This window comes from Podarcis tiliguerta (assembly GCF_965153285.1).
Source record: "Podarcis tiliguerta genome assembly, chromosome: 5".
In the NCBI taxonomy this organism is placed as follows: domain Eukaryota; kingdom Metazoa; phylum Chordata; class Lepidosauria; order Squamata; family Lacertidae; genus Podarcis; species Podarcis tiliguerta.
Genome location: NC_139538.1, coordinates 84,236,273 through 84,250,789, shown reverse-complemented (window position 1 = coordinate 84,250,789; position 14,517 = coordinate 84,236,273). Strand labels below are relative to the sequence as shown.

Genomic DNA, 14,517 nt, shown 5'->3' with positions numbered 1-14,517 from the left:
TAAAGCATCTACTGCTGAGGCAGTGAAACATCGGAGGACTGAGACTGCTGAAAGAGAGCCTTCAGAAAGATATTTGGAATAGTCTGCTTCCTACTGGTCAAGACAGAGCATTACCCATTGCAGAAAATGCACTTAATTGGCTCTAATAACAGAGAGATGTAACATAACCACATAATATTTCTTCTGAACTAAACCCCAAATGTTTTTGTATTTATAAAACCTATAAACAGCATCTAGATAATTTATAGCCTGTCAGGATTTTGACCATGCTTAACACCTCTTGCCTTATTTTTTAAGTTTCAGGTTTTTTTGACAACAGGACCAGTTTTTATATTCAGAAAAATAAGAGATTGAAACCAAAGTTATTTGCTCTTCCTTTTCACACATAAAAGAGCAAGTCTGCTGCTAATGTGATTGTGCTGCAGAAATGCTGCACCAGAATGACTTCCGGGTGGAACTGGGTCCAAGAAACAAATGCCCTGGAGAGTTTTATATTACAAGGCAGCAACAAGCGTTTCTGTTCCAGCAAAAACTACTTCACTTCTGAAGTGAACAGGCCTGGCAAACTAACATGCTTGCCTTGTCCAAGCACAGCCATGCATACTAACGGTTTTAGCAGAACACTTGGACGCAAAGCCTTCAACCACACATTGCAGGCAGGCACTCTGAGGGGGTGAACAGTGCCTTCCAATCATTATTCTTCATTCCCTCACACAAGCACATGGCAATTTCAGTAGTTGTGATCTAAAGATTCACTTTTTAAAATTTATGTTTTTAATTTGTATCCCACTTGTTGGTCCTCTGTGGCCTTGCAGTTAGAATTAAAATGGAAATATGACACATTGGAAATGGAAAGATGAAGATTTTTGTTCCAAATCTGAAGTCTGCCTCTCTCATGTTCACTTACCGTATTTTTCGCTCTATAAGACACACCAGACCATAAGACGCACCTAGTTTTTGGAAGAGGAAAATGGGGGGGGGGATATTCTGAATCTCAGAAGTCAGAACAACAAGAGGGATCACTGCACAGTGAAAGCAATGAACCCTCTTGCTGTTCTGGCTTCTGGGATAGCTGCGCAGCCTGCATTCACTCTATAAGACGCACACACATTCCCCCTTACTTTTTAGGAGGGGAAAAGTGAGTCTTATAGAGCAAAAAATACAGTATATGATTGAGGTCTGGACTCTGGCACAGACTGTATCAGCCTGTGTCCTGACTCTTTCCCCAGCCAAAGTCTTGCTTGTGGCTGTGCCAACAATGTATTTGGGTCTCAAGATGCTGCTTGTAAATGCCAGCTCAGTCCATATTAAGATCTCCCTCACCCACAATTTAATCAGGGTTAAGGATGCCGACCTGGCATATACAATCAAGACCTGGGTGAGGAGCAAGTCAGGGGCTTAGTTTCTCCCAGCTATGCCCACCTTGGCACTTGGTCCAGAACAGGAGTAGACACCAAAGCACCTGATCTGCATGGCATACCTCGTATGTCTTGCCTTTTAAAAGTATTTGCTGCCCATGCTCCACACAATGGCGAGTACTTTGAGCTCACAACAGATAACAGCACACTTTTTATTCACTATTTTATTAAAATATTACTAATACCCCACCATTCACCCCTAGTCCACTACAGGATTTGTAAGGTCATTCTCACCTAATTGAGGCTCACTAATTGCCACAGTGATTCAGAGTCAACATTAATATTATCTTCCTCTGTTTACTTTCTCCTGCCCAAAGGCTAAATAATTAAGGATTGGTGCAAAATGAAATGCAAAGGTCACTAAATCTTTAACCATTTGGGTTTGAAGAAGTTACAGGTATGTCAGCTTAAAAAAGAAATGCTCTTGTATACATTTTCATTCCCAGTCTTTCCTTAGATTGCATAGGCTGGCTACTCAGCGACTGCCCATTATTTCAAGCATTCTGCAGCTCAGCCTTGTCATTGGAAAAGAGATATGCAGCTGACTCCAAGTGAGTCTGGTAGGATAGTTTTCTCTCTCTCTCTCTCTCTCTCTCTCTCTCACACACACACACACACACAGGTTTTATGGGAAGGAAGACGGACTGCTCTTTTTACCTAGGGAACCTGTGGACCTGCAGGTGTTGTTCGACTCACAACTCTCATCATCCCCAACCAGGATGGCTAATGGTCAGGGATGATGGGAACTATAGTACAGTGACATGTGGAGGGTAAAGGGTTAAGAAGTGTTGCCCCAAAGACTGGTCATTTCAGATTGCAAGTAAATTGACCAAAGACAAACAGTAAATAGGTGCCAGTTTGGACAAGAAGAATTAAGCCTTTCTTTGGACAATTAAAATCTGTGAAAGGGCACTAACCATGACAAGCTCCTATGTAAGTGTGATCATGATCTTACTTTATGTTCTTTTACGTTCTTTCATAATCCCAAATATTTTCCCACATAGACTTTTCAATTTAATTTAATTTTTAAAAAAATAATAATTAAAAAAAGGAAAGTTTTTAAGCCAGGTAAGTTCTTTGATTTAAAGAAAGTTTTCTTCTTTTTTCAAAATTTGCATTTTGTATCAATAGGAAGGTTACTTATGCTTCTAAACCAATCTGCAAGTAGCCAATGTGATATATCACCCAACTATTGTTTTATTGGCCACCACATCATTCTGCACCAAAAATTAAAGGAAACAGTGTTATATAGACATGGTTTAAAAAAGAGCAAGGATAGGGCTAAAAGATGTTCTCCACTTGCACCTTCACTTTGTACAGGTAAGAAACTAAAGCCAAGATAAAAACAAAAATCCAAAGCCACAAGGTATTGAATCTATGGGCTAGTTAGGATACTCACACTGTATTCCTAGGCTAGGTTGGCTCTATGGTATACCTTCTTTCCCAAATCAGGGCACCCCATACATCATTCCTAAACAGTTAATAAGCAAAGACTCCAAGGAGAACAAAGGTACTCTACTGCAACATGCCTAACATTTACATTGCCCCTCTCTGCTCATTAAACAGATTTTGTTTAAATAATGAACAAACTGTATTACAGACTCCAATGAGAATTCCAAAATTATAAGTCAACTGATAAAGCTCAGAGGAGATGGGAGAGAACGGGAGGGAGAGAAGAGCAATATTGACTAATATAAAGGGCGCAGCTTGAGAAAGGATATTCCTGCCACACCTGATCAAACATAGTCCACAGAGGGGAGAAGGAAAGAGGAACACGAGAAGAAATGAGACAAGGCAGTTGGAAATTTGCATCCAGCACAGATTAAAACAAACTCAGTAGGGACTGAGGAAATACAGAATATATATTACTATAAATGCAAAACTGTTCTAAAAGCTAACTCAAATGTCAAAGATTACTGCTTGAATAAATTTGAATATGAAAGTCATTGCTTCTGTAACTTAATGAAGAAATGTTCAAACCGAATTCAAGTAAGAGCTGAACTCTGCCCCTGTGTTGCCTCTTGAAAGTGGAGGTCTCTGACAATAGCACAACATGCCATCAGGGCCCACCAATACCCTGCCTAGGATCAAGTCTGTTCCCAAGAACACCTAGGAAGGATTTCCAGTCAGTGCTACAGGACAGAATTAACCTACACAAAGGAGACATGAAGGCTGGCATGGTCTTTTCACAAGTGATATGAATATCAGGAAACTTACCTACTGATTCCACAAATGCACATTAGTCCAATGTATGCATCATGGCAGAAAGTCTAAACCAAAATTCTGAGTATTTTCCTAGCACAAAGTATGAAAGTCATCTAGATTTTAATCAGGAGATTTGTGAAGAAAATATTTTATCATCCCTCAGCCCCAAACCATGCAGCTGGCACGCACACACAACAACAAGCCCCCTCCAATCTTCTTGCATCACTTTCCTCCTGTGTGCTTGTATGTCATTAGTTTGGCTATTGTCACATCCACAACGGAAGACGGAAGAAAGCACGGTCAGGGAAATGGAGGGCAAGACACTCTTTTTTCTAACCAATGAAAATCAAGTGCCAAAACATTCTACTCCAATTTTATTTTACGAATTCAAATGAATTTGCACAGCTAAATTTTAGGTATCTAGGGTGTAGGGTTGTGGTTATTCAGCGAATGTGGAAAGGTATTCTGTACCACACGGGAGGATGTAGCCCCTATCAGCTTAAAAGCATGTGCAATCCTAACAGCCACCTCATAGGGTAGGTCAGCATTATCTCCCAATGGCATACCAGGAGGAGAGAATGAAGCATTTACTGCCTGTCCAATGCCATTGATGCATTCATGCATGAGTTAAGATTTAAACTTGGTACATTATTGAGGCAAGAACTCACATGCCATTCCCAACAAAATAGCATAAAGGGTAGTGTCTAATTAGTTTGGTTTAGTAATTTAGACCCCACTTTTCCGTATACAAAATAGTCATGGTGGCTCACAATAGATTAAACAATACAATTACAAAGAAACACAACAAAGTGGATCAAACGAAAGCAGATCTCAAGAGGCACAAAGTTAGACACTTTCTGAAAGGACACATATACAGATGGTGCCCAAGAACAACCATGCTAGGTTAGACAGGGTCTTCTCAATGATGGCACCACAGCTATAAAGCTCCCTACTCAATGAAGTGCATTTGAGCCCATCAGTGCAGGATCTTAAAAAAGCATACATCTTCCAAGCTACATTTCATTATTTTTGGCTATGTGATTATGAGCTGTTTTGCACTTTTAAATCATAAAACTTTGACAGACCTACAAAGCCTAGATGCTCTTTCATTGTAATACCACCTAATATGTCTCCCTTCATTTATGTATTGACCCTATTACGTACACTGCACTGTGAAGGAATGGTTTGAAAGTCAACCTAGATTTCACAGTCTTGGCGCCAGCTGTGAATGCAATGCTGTTCTGTACTGATACATAATCCGTATCCCTATTTAAAAAAACAATAAATCTGTCTCTGCAGAATTTAGGTATGTGCCTTGATCTTCTACATACCCAATATTAACTTAAAAAACATCAACAGCTTACCAGTTATGTTATTCAGTACTTCTTTCAAAACACTGAAGCTGTGCAAAAGAGGATCACGGTCTTCATCCTAAACACATGAAAAGGTTGTTACTAAGTAGGAACTGGACTAAGTTAAAACTTCCTCACTAAGAGGGAGAAAATATTTATATCATCTTTCAATAAGCACTTAAACAGATCATTATTCAAAGAAGCCCCAAGGTCTCTCCAGGTCATGTGCAAGAGGGGGAAAATTGGGGCTCACTCAGCTGTGGGGCAGAAGCCTTCCTGCTCCCCAGCTGAGACATGCAAACAAGCTGCGTTGTCCCCAGTCCGCCAGGCACTGGGGTGAAAGTGTCTCAGCTCCCACAGTGAGAGCTGCAACAGTTTCATCCCCCGCCTTGTTGGCTGAGGCCAATGCAGCTAGTTATTTCAACATCATGGTGTATCGCCAGATTGCGATGTTTGGCTGGTGCTGCATCACAATATTGAAAACCTGACATCCCCCAGCCCTACTAGTAGTACATGGTCATTGACTGCTGGGAATGAGTGTTTCAGCATGTTGCCTCGTGCTCCGGCCAGCTTGCTAGCTCACCACCTGTTGTGCCAGTAGCAACACCAGAATGCCACCCCATTTCCACCAAGCTGCTAATCCAGCTCGTTTGCATTGTGGGTGTTAGGAGGAAGGTCACAGAGGTAGCACGCAGTTCCTTTGCCAAAAGGATTTCAGCTGCTACACACAATGCATCTATATCCAGGTCAACAGGGGTGTGGTTGGGTATGCAGAACAATCCTATGTAGGCCTGCTCAGAAGTCCCATTGGGTTCAATGGGACTTACTCCTTGGTAGGTATACATAGATTCACAGCAGCCTTAAGAAATGAATGGAATAAGTAGTGTGAATGGCTAAAAACAGTTGTGAGTAATCTGTGGCCCACCTCCAGATGATGGACTGTCATAGGTTTCCCTCCCTGTTGCCCTCTGGATGTTGCTGGAATACAACGCCCATCATACCTGACCACTGCCCATGCTGGCTGGGGCAGATGGGATCTGTAGTCCAACAACATACTACCTATCCCTAGACACATTGGGCAGCAAAATGTACTGGAATTGCCAATTGCCACAGCAGAAGGTTATAAAAGCTGGGGAGGAATTTGTATACTTTTATTATTTTTTTACAATATTCTCTGAACTTTACTTCATACTCAAAGGCACTTTGTCGCCTCTCAATTCTTAAACTGCTCCAATCAGAACTTTAAAGCTTTGATCAGAACTATTACATCACATGGGTGTGTGCATTTTTAAAGCTTTTGAGAGAAAGCATTTTAGACAGGCTCTGAAAGACAATGTTCAAGGCACCAGGATTTGAGAACAGAAAGTGACAACCCTTTCTTCCAGTTCAAAGGTGTGGAAAGACTGTACCAACCCCTCCAACAACACAGAATTTAACAACCAATCCCGAAGGGGGTAGCGATACTGCCAGGAGGGTGTTTAGTGCTACAAGAGGCTACATGAAATAAAAAAGACCTAAGAAGTCTGTGGGTCCTTAAAGACTAACACATTTGTTTCTACATAAACTTTTTGTAAGCAGGATCTTGTTTTATCAGATGCATGAACTATGCAAATAGTAGGTATTATATGAATGGGTGTATAAAAATGTAGCACCCATAATACTACTTTGCACAATTCTAGTGCTCAGAGAGCATCTTTGTGATACTAACAACCCTGCAATTTAGACCAGTATTATTATCCGAATATGTGGGTGCAGTAAAGTGACCTCACAATATCCTGTTGGTACCCCGTCCCAGAGTTCAGCACTTTTCAGTCTCTTAAACAATAAATGCCACACTCCAAATTATTTTGTTAACTAGAATTAGACAAGTGCCTATACAAATGGAAGATCAAAGCTGCCTACAGCAACATATAGCAAATAACTATTTCAGTTTCTCATATATGTTTGATATTAGACAGACTCAATATTCACTTCATGCAACACTTAGCAGCTTACCAAATGTGTATGAGTACTCCATCTTGCACTGCGTTTTATGGCTCCTACTACTGTATTGATTTCGCCTTGAATAATATAAATGTTCTTATCCACAATCCTGACAGACCTAGGAATGAGAAACTAAATTAGTACCCATTCAAATACAAAAAAATAACATTATTATTCCATACCAGGAAAAGAAATTTGAAAGTATGTCCCAGAATCTACTCTTTGGATGCCAAAAATGATAGAAATAGTTCATGAAATGAGAAATATTTAAATTATCTTGGTGCGGTCTGTTTTATATGTTTTTATTAATAGCTATTCCACCCTATCTTTTAGCTCACAGAGACACCCCAAGGCAGCTCACAAATCAGGACACAACATTTTTATGTTAGTTTCTCAAGCCACTGAACCCATCAAACAAAAAGGTTTAATCAGTCAAGCCTTCCTTCCTTCTTTCACTTGCTTTGGGGAAATGAGGGTCAGCATGTACAATAAATCTTGAGTTTCACTATTTCTTTTAAGATACTGTACAACTTTTAGCGCTTCAAAAGCAAGAAAACCCTAAAAGGCCACTATAAACCTGGGGGGAAAGGACTCATGACTTCACAGTCTAGACCCAGCAAACCACAGATTGTGCTAAGTAAACCACTACAGGAAAGATATGGGTTAGTACTTGGCATACAACTAATCTGGCAATCAACTGAACACTGTAAAAAAAAAAAAAAGTGAGTAAAGCCTGCCAGTGGTTAACAGCCTGGAAGCAAAGGATCAGAAATGCACACAGAAGTGAGGAACAATCCAAGTACAGTGGTACTTAATTCGTTCCGGAGGTCCGTTCTTAACCTGAAACTGTTCTTAACCTGAAGCACCACTTTAGCTAATGGGGCCTCCTGCTGCCGCCGCGCTGCCGGAGCACTATTTCTGTTCCCATCCTGAAGCAAAGCTCTTAACCTGAGGTACTATTTCTGGGTTAGCGGAGTCTGTAACCTGAAGCGTCTGTAACCTGAAGCGTATGTAACCCGAGGTACCACCGTAGTACATCTGTGCAGCAGTGTAGTATTTGGAAAAGCACAGATACAGTGGTGCCTCGCAAGACGAAAAGAATCCGTTCCGTGAGTCTCTTCGTCTAGCGGTTTTTTCGTCTTGCGAAGCAACCCCATTAGCGGTTTAGCGGCTATTAGCGGCTATTAAAGGCTTAAAGGATTAGCGGATTAGCTGCTAAAAGGCTATTAGCAGCTTAGTGCCTTAGAAAAAGGGGGTGAGGAGCGGAAAAAAAACCCCAGGAATCGCAAGACATTTTCGTCTTGCGAAGCAAGCCCATAGCAAATTCGTTTTGCGAAGCACCTCCAAAACGGAAAACTCTTTCGTCTAGCGGGTTTTCCGTCTTGCGAGGCATTCGTCTTGCGGGGCACCACTGTATATCTACCAATCTGCAAAGCAGCCAAAAGCACACCCTGCCCATTAGACTAGGCCTCCCTCCCCAATTTCTAGGGTACATTTCCATACCATTTGGTGGGCATCTCACTGATAAAGTCACAGAGATGGGCTACCATGGAAGAGGACTAAAGGAAAAAGGGGTAGAAGGCAGACGATTGAGATAAGTAGAATGTGATGAATGGATCACTGCATGAGTGGTGTAGTGCCATCCACCTTGAAAGAGGCAGTGGTACAGCCCCTACTTTAAAAGCCCAATCTGGACCCTGAGATTCCTGATTACTGCTGCTGATCACAAATGCTTCCTTCAGGGACAAGGTGCTTGTGCAGGAGTGGGGTGGGGTAATGGCCTAGCTTCAGAAACAGTTGGAGGAAACCAATTATCTAGACCCATTTTAGACAGGGTTCCAGACCAAGCTTTCGGACTGAATCAGCTTTAGTTGTTCTGATGGATGTCCTTTACTAGGAAACAGACAAAGGGAGAGTAACCCTGTTACTCTAGCTGGATATTTCTGCAGATTTTGACAGCGTTGAAAATGGTATTCTCCTGGGCCAACTCTATGAGATCGGACTTGCGGGTGCTGTGTTGCAATGTTTAGATTCCTATCTGCGGGACAAGATTCAGGGAATAACACTGGGTAAGCATACCTCACTGTCCAGACACCTGCACTCTCTAGAAACTATTCTGTCCCCAACACTATTTAACATCTAAATAAACTGTTGGGAGCAGTCATCATGATCTTTGGGGCACAGTGTCAGCAATCCCGAGCACTGCTTCTCTGTTATATCTAAATAAGACACAGCTTTGGTTTTGAACCAGTGTCGGGATGGAGTAATGAGCTGTATAAAGGCAATAAACTGAAAATGAATCAGCAGCATTTGGTATTTCTTTATCTACTACATTCTACAGTGGCACCTCGGGTTAAGTACTTAATTCGTTCCGGAGGTCCGCACTTAACCTGAAACTGTTCTTAACCTGAAGCACCACTTTAGCTAATGGGGCCTCCTGCTGCTGCCACGCCGCTGGAGCACAATTTCTGTTCTCATCCTGAAGCAAAGTTCTTAACCTGAAGCACTATTTCTGGGTTAGCGGAGTCTGTAACCTGAAGCGTATGTAACCTGAGGTACCACTGTACAAGGAAACAAACAAGAGAGTTCTGAGTTATCTACTCATTACATAAATTTTGACATCCTTATTCCAGGGTGAAAATAGGCCCCTGAGTGTTATACTATGAGAGAAATCTTAGGACAGAGGATGAAATTAAAATAATTTCATTGTTTTGTTCATTATTCCAGTCAAATCCAATAGTATTTTTAAGTATATGCCCTCAATGCAGCTTGCATAAAATGTAGTTAAAACACAATTAAAACCAACCTAAAATAAAATTAAAATCAAGGAACTGGCAAGTTTTTGGATATTTACTATTCCTAAGATCTGATATACAGGCCTATATCTGGGTTGCACTAGTCATGGAGGCATAATTGTTTGTGGCAAGAGAAAGGGCCTTCTGGATTATGGAACACATGAGGTCTAGTTGGTCCCCTCCCGTGCCATTTCTGCCAATTAGTGAAAACCCTTCTCCCCTGGCAAGCTTTCATCTTGCTGGGCAGATGACACATGGCGGACCTTGTTTAGGGTTTTTATCTACTACACTGTTTTCCATTTTCACATTGTTTTATTCTTATATTGTTGATAGTATGATACTACCATTGTAAGATGGCATTGTAAAATGAGCAATGTGAATGCAGTGCAAAAGTGCAGAATACAAATCTTCTGGAAAAAATAAAATACTGCATTTGTGGTGAATCCACAAGTGGCATGGGCAGCAGGAGTTTACATCATACCTGAATGTAAGTTGGAGGTACTGTGGAATTAAGCATACAGCAAACTCTGCTGAAGTGCACTAGTGCCTACTCCCCAGTCTAGGAGACTTGAGACAAAACCACACCCAGTGTTTGTTAAGACTGGCATTCTCTCATACTTTAAGCTTTCCTTGTGGCACACTTGCAAAAAAGATTGGTCACTACTTTTGTAGCTCAAGGGCTGAACTCTTTCTGTCAAAACCACCTTTAAGAGGTCTATATATATTATGACAGCTAACCCTTCTGCTTGTCAGATAGAAAGACACATTTGGGTATTGAAGACAATGTGTTCAGGTAATCCAGCGTCTACCCCATATTGCATATACAGTGGTGCCCCGCAAGACGAATGCCTCGCAAGACGGAAAACCCGCTAGATGAAAGGGTTTTCCGTTTTTCGATGCACTTCACAGGACGAATTTCCCTATGGGCCTGCTTCGCAAGACAAAAATGTCTTGCGAGTCTTGAGATTTTTTTTCGCTCCCCACCCCCTTTTTCTAAGCCGCTAAACCGCTAATAGCCTTTTAGCAGCTAATCCGCTAAGCCTTTAATAGCCGCTAATAGCCGCTAAACCGCTAATAGCGCTAATCTGCTAATAGGGTTGCTTCGCAAGACGAAAAACCGCTAGACGAAGAGACTCGCAGAACGAATTAATTTCGTCTTGCAAGGCACCACTGTATTCAACAGTCATAAGTAGCTGCAATTTCCTCTAAGCTGCAACTCTACCCAACTTCAAAAATCAAAATTACAACTACTCAACCTCCAACAAATCAGGTTTGAGGAAGCTCTGTTCAAGTTAGCCACGTGGTAATGTATCAAAAAGTAATGAGGACAAGTTGTATCTACTAGTCTTTGGAAAGATGGCAGAGCTGGCATGTTTGTGTGTCACATGGAATCTATCACCACCAACTCAAAAACGAAGAACACTATGTGGACACGAGGCATGTCAGTTCTGGGTACTTCCACATTCATACTGACACCCAGTTCTTTGACTTCCAGCAGACACTTTACAGATCTGTTCTTCCCCTATGTTCCAATAGCACTTACAGCCATATTTGAAGGTGTGTTTACAGCCATATTTGAAAGTGTGTAAATATATATAGCATTGCCTTTGAAAAGCAGCCCAGGCCCACCTAGGCCCACCTGGGCAAGCTGGGAAAGTCACTGAGTCAACATCCATACCCTCAACACCTACGTTACTTGGAGTGTCAATGGCAAGGATGAGATGCAGTGTGCTCCCTCTCATTGGGGGATATTCCATCCACCCAGGACACCTCTGGAATACTCTGGGGTGATGGTAAGATCTCTCCATTCATGCAAAGGGCTAAGAAGACCAGAGATAACTCTAAACTGCCTCCCATCCAAAAGTGCAAATCAGGCTACCTGAGATACTGTCCCTCACCCCCAAATCCTCTGTACTTGACAAGCCTCATTCCTCTCACATTAAACTGCATGCCCCAGGCTGTTGGGTCTTCCCAAGCACCTAGCACAAATTAAAATATGTTCACTTCCTTCAAAACTATTCACAACACCCAATGAAATGTAGCGTGTGCCCAGACCCTAGCAGGCAGGGTTTTGCCTATCCCTCCCCAACCCTGAACCTTGTCCCAAAATCAAGCCAATGGCCCAGATCCTTAGGCAAGAAATGTTTTTATAGCCCTGCTGTCACAGATCTTTTAACCAGAGAAGCTGAGGGCACAGTCTCAGGCATTCTGCTTTGCAAAATGCACACTGCCTTCACCAGTAAAGGCCTTCATTGATGCTTTTTAGGGCACCCCAGCAACAGCAGCTGGACTGCCAAAACTGGGCCGGCTCACAAAGAGTCACCAAACACCTCAGCTGAGGTGCCCCAAGAGTGCGGGAGGATCTTATTCCCCCATGGGAACCTGCACAGGACTCTGAGATCTTTGGGGGAAGGCCCTTCTCTCAGTCCCACCACCCTCAACAGTAACACTTGGTGGGGTCACAAGAGAGGGCCTTATCGGCGGTGGCGACTCCCAGGAAACTTCAGCACTCCCTTCCTCCGGACCATCTTCTGCCTTGCTGTCCTCCCAACCAGCAGGTGAAGAAGACCTTTCTTACTCCAACAGGCCTTTGGGAACGCCTGCTTTTAATTAAAGGTGTCGGCGCTGCTCTTATTGTAATGACTGGTGCCGTGCTGTTCTTATGGAGGTTATTGGTTATGTTTCAAAACAGATCTTAGATAGGTATGCAGTTTTCAATTCCATTGGGTCTTCAGCCATAGGAACCAACTCCCCACCCGCCGCCCTAAAAAAATAAAATATTTGAGGGGGCCGGGTCCCCACAAAGTTGATGTGCATTGCCATTCAAATAACGTGTGTGCACCGTGCCATGTGGTCTATTATGTGGGGCGGGACTTACCCCCTACCCCCCTAATATTTTATTCAAGTTGGCACCCCTGTCTCCAGCAGCTGTTGGACTACAACTCCCAAAGTCCCTAGCTAGCAGGTCAGGGGGTGATGGGAGTTGCAGTCCAACAGGAGCTCAGGGCCCACGCTGCTTATTTCGATGCTTTTTTTTTTCTTTTATTGCGGTTCTTGTTTTTATCTGCAAGCCGCCTCGAGTCCCGTCAGGCGGGGTATAAGTAAATACAGAACCATAACAACCACAGTGATAATCTCGGCCGGAAGGTCAAGCGGTCCCTTATTGCACTTTGCCTCGGCCCTGCCTGCCGAGACTGGGAAACCGCGGCCTTCGCGACCCGCCTGGGCCGGACACCACTTTCGGGCCCGTGCCGGCCCACACACACGCAGGACAGGCCCCGCGGCCCAAACTCCCTCGGCTCCCTCAGCAGGCAAAGCCCGACTGCGGGCCGGGCAGCTGGGAATGTCTGGCTAGCTCACTCACCCCTCCATCCAACCGGCATCCAAAATGGCGGCGCCTGAGGGCAGTTGCTGAGGCGTCGGAGGGCCTCTCGGCATTGCCGGGGAGCCGGACCGGCGGCGGCCCGCTCCGGAAAGCCCGCTAGTTCCGAGAAAGGCAGCCGCCCTGAGGAACGGCTGGAACCGGCTCCTCTCCCCTCTTCGCTTCTCTCTCACTGACGTGGAAACAAGGGCGCAGCCTAGCTTGCTGCGCGGTTTACTGCCGGGGACGGGGAGGGACCTCGACCAATCGAAACCAGCATCTGAGGTGACAGGACACCCGCCGCCCAATGGGATCGGCTCGTTCCGAGGGAGGTTGGCGGGGGGGGCGGGGAGGAGAAACCCTTCCGCCGCCGCCCCCTAGCGAGGAAGCCAATCAGGAGAAAGGCTTGGCGATATTGGCATCGCTAGTTGCCAATAGCTGTGTGGGAAAAAGAAAGGAAAGGAAAAGCCAACCCCCCGGATAGGTGAGCAGCCTCCCGGGAGAGAGAGAATCAAGTGTGATTGCACTGCAGAGCGAAGATTTGCTGTGCATTGTGGGGTGCAGCTTGTCATTTCTGGGCTGCGGGAGCGTGTGAATGGTCAAACGCGCAATTCATTGGTGTGGTGCTTTGTGTGTGTGTTTTGATCTCTCCCAAAAATTACCACCCAAAAAACAAAATGCATCGCTGACTACTACATTTTTACCTTGTCACGTGTTAGTTGCACTGAATTTTATTCTTTATTACATAAAATTTATGCGCCGCTTGATTTGTGAAAAAATACAAACTAAAAGCGGATTAATAAAAACCTAAAACAATAAAATCTAATAAACCTAAAAAAATATGTGGTGGACCTGCAATAAGGTAAAAAAAAATTTGGAATCAATTTATAATTAACTCAAAAAAATATTTAGATATACTTTCCCCAAAAGACCGGAAGCGTGTCTATTAGGCTTAATAGGAACAGAAATTAAAATAGAAGATCAAAATTTGTTCATGTATGCTACAGCTGCCGCGAGGACCCTTCTGGCTCAAAGATGGAAAGTACTGTACAAGATATACCAACGATACAGGAGTGGCAGGCGAAGTTGACTGAATATGAAGAACTTGCCAAACTGTCAGGGAGGATCCGGGACCAGGGAGATCAAAGATACCAAAAGAACTGGAGTGAATTTATTGAATATTTAAAGAAGAATTGTAAAGAGGTCAAGACACTAGCAGGATTGACATTATACCTCCAATGTATAATAGTACTAATATGAGAATGATGTGTGTGATGGAAAGAGGATAAATATACCAGTTGTGGGGAGGGAGGGGGGGTCACGACTCGGCAGAGTCAAAGGGAATGTATGGTGCTATTACAATTTGTTGGAAAAGAATATGTAAGGAAAACAATAAAAATTCA

General features: G+C 43.3%; 1 protein-coding gene across 23 annotated transcripts in view; it reads right to left on the bottom strand.

Annotated features, from left to right (window-relative positions):
* GBF1 (golgi brefeldin A resistant guanine nucleotide exchange factor 1) overlaps positions 1-13,356 on the bottom strand; it is an 84,051-nt gene extending 70,695 nt beyond the window's left edge. For 13 of the 23 annotated variants that reach the window (XM_083440264.1, XM_083440269.1, XM_083440270.1 and 10 more), the window contains exons 1-3: positions 13,118-13,353; positions 6,971-7,076; positions 4,988-5,054 (exon numbers count right to left, since the gene is read on the bottom strand). In XM_083440264.1, coding sequence (XP_083296390.1) covers positions 4,988-5,054; positions 6,971-7,076; positions 13,118-13,191 — 247 coding nt within the window. In that variant the 5' untranslated portion in view covers positions 13,192-13,353. Of the gene's footprint in view, positions 1-4,987; positions 5,055-6,970; positions 7,077-13,117 lie in introns of all 23 variants that reach the window. The other 10 variants (XM_083440253.1, XM_083440274.1, XM_083440255.1 and 7 more) reach the window with 2 other exon arrangements.
* Positions 13,357-14,517: the final 1,161 nt, after the last annotated feature.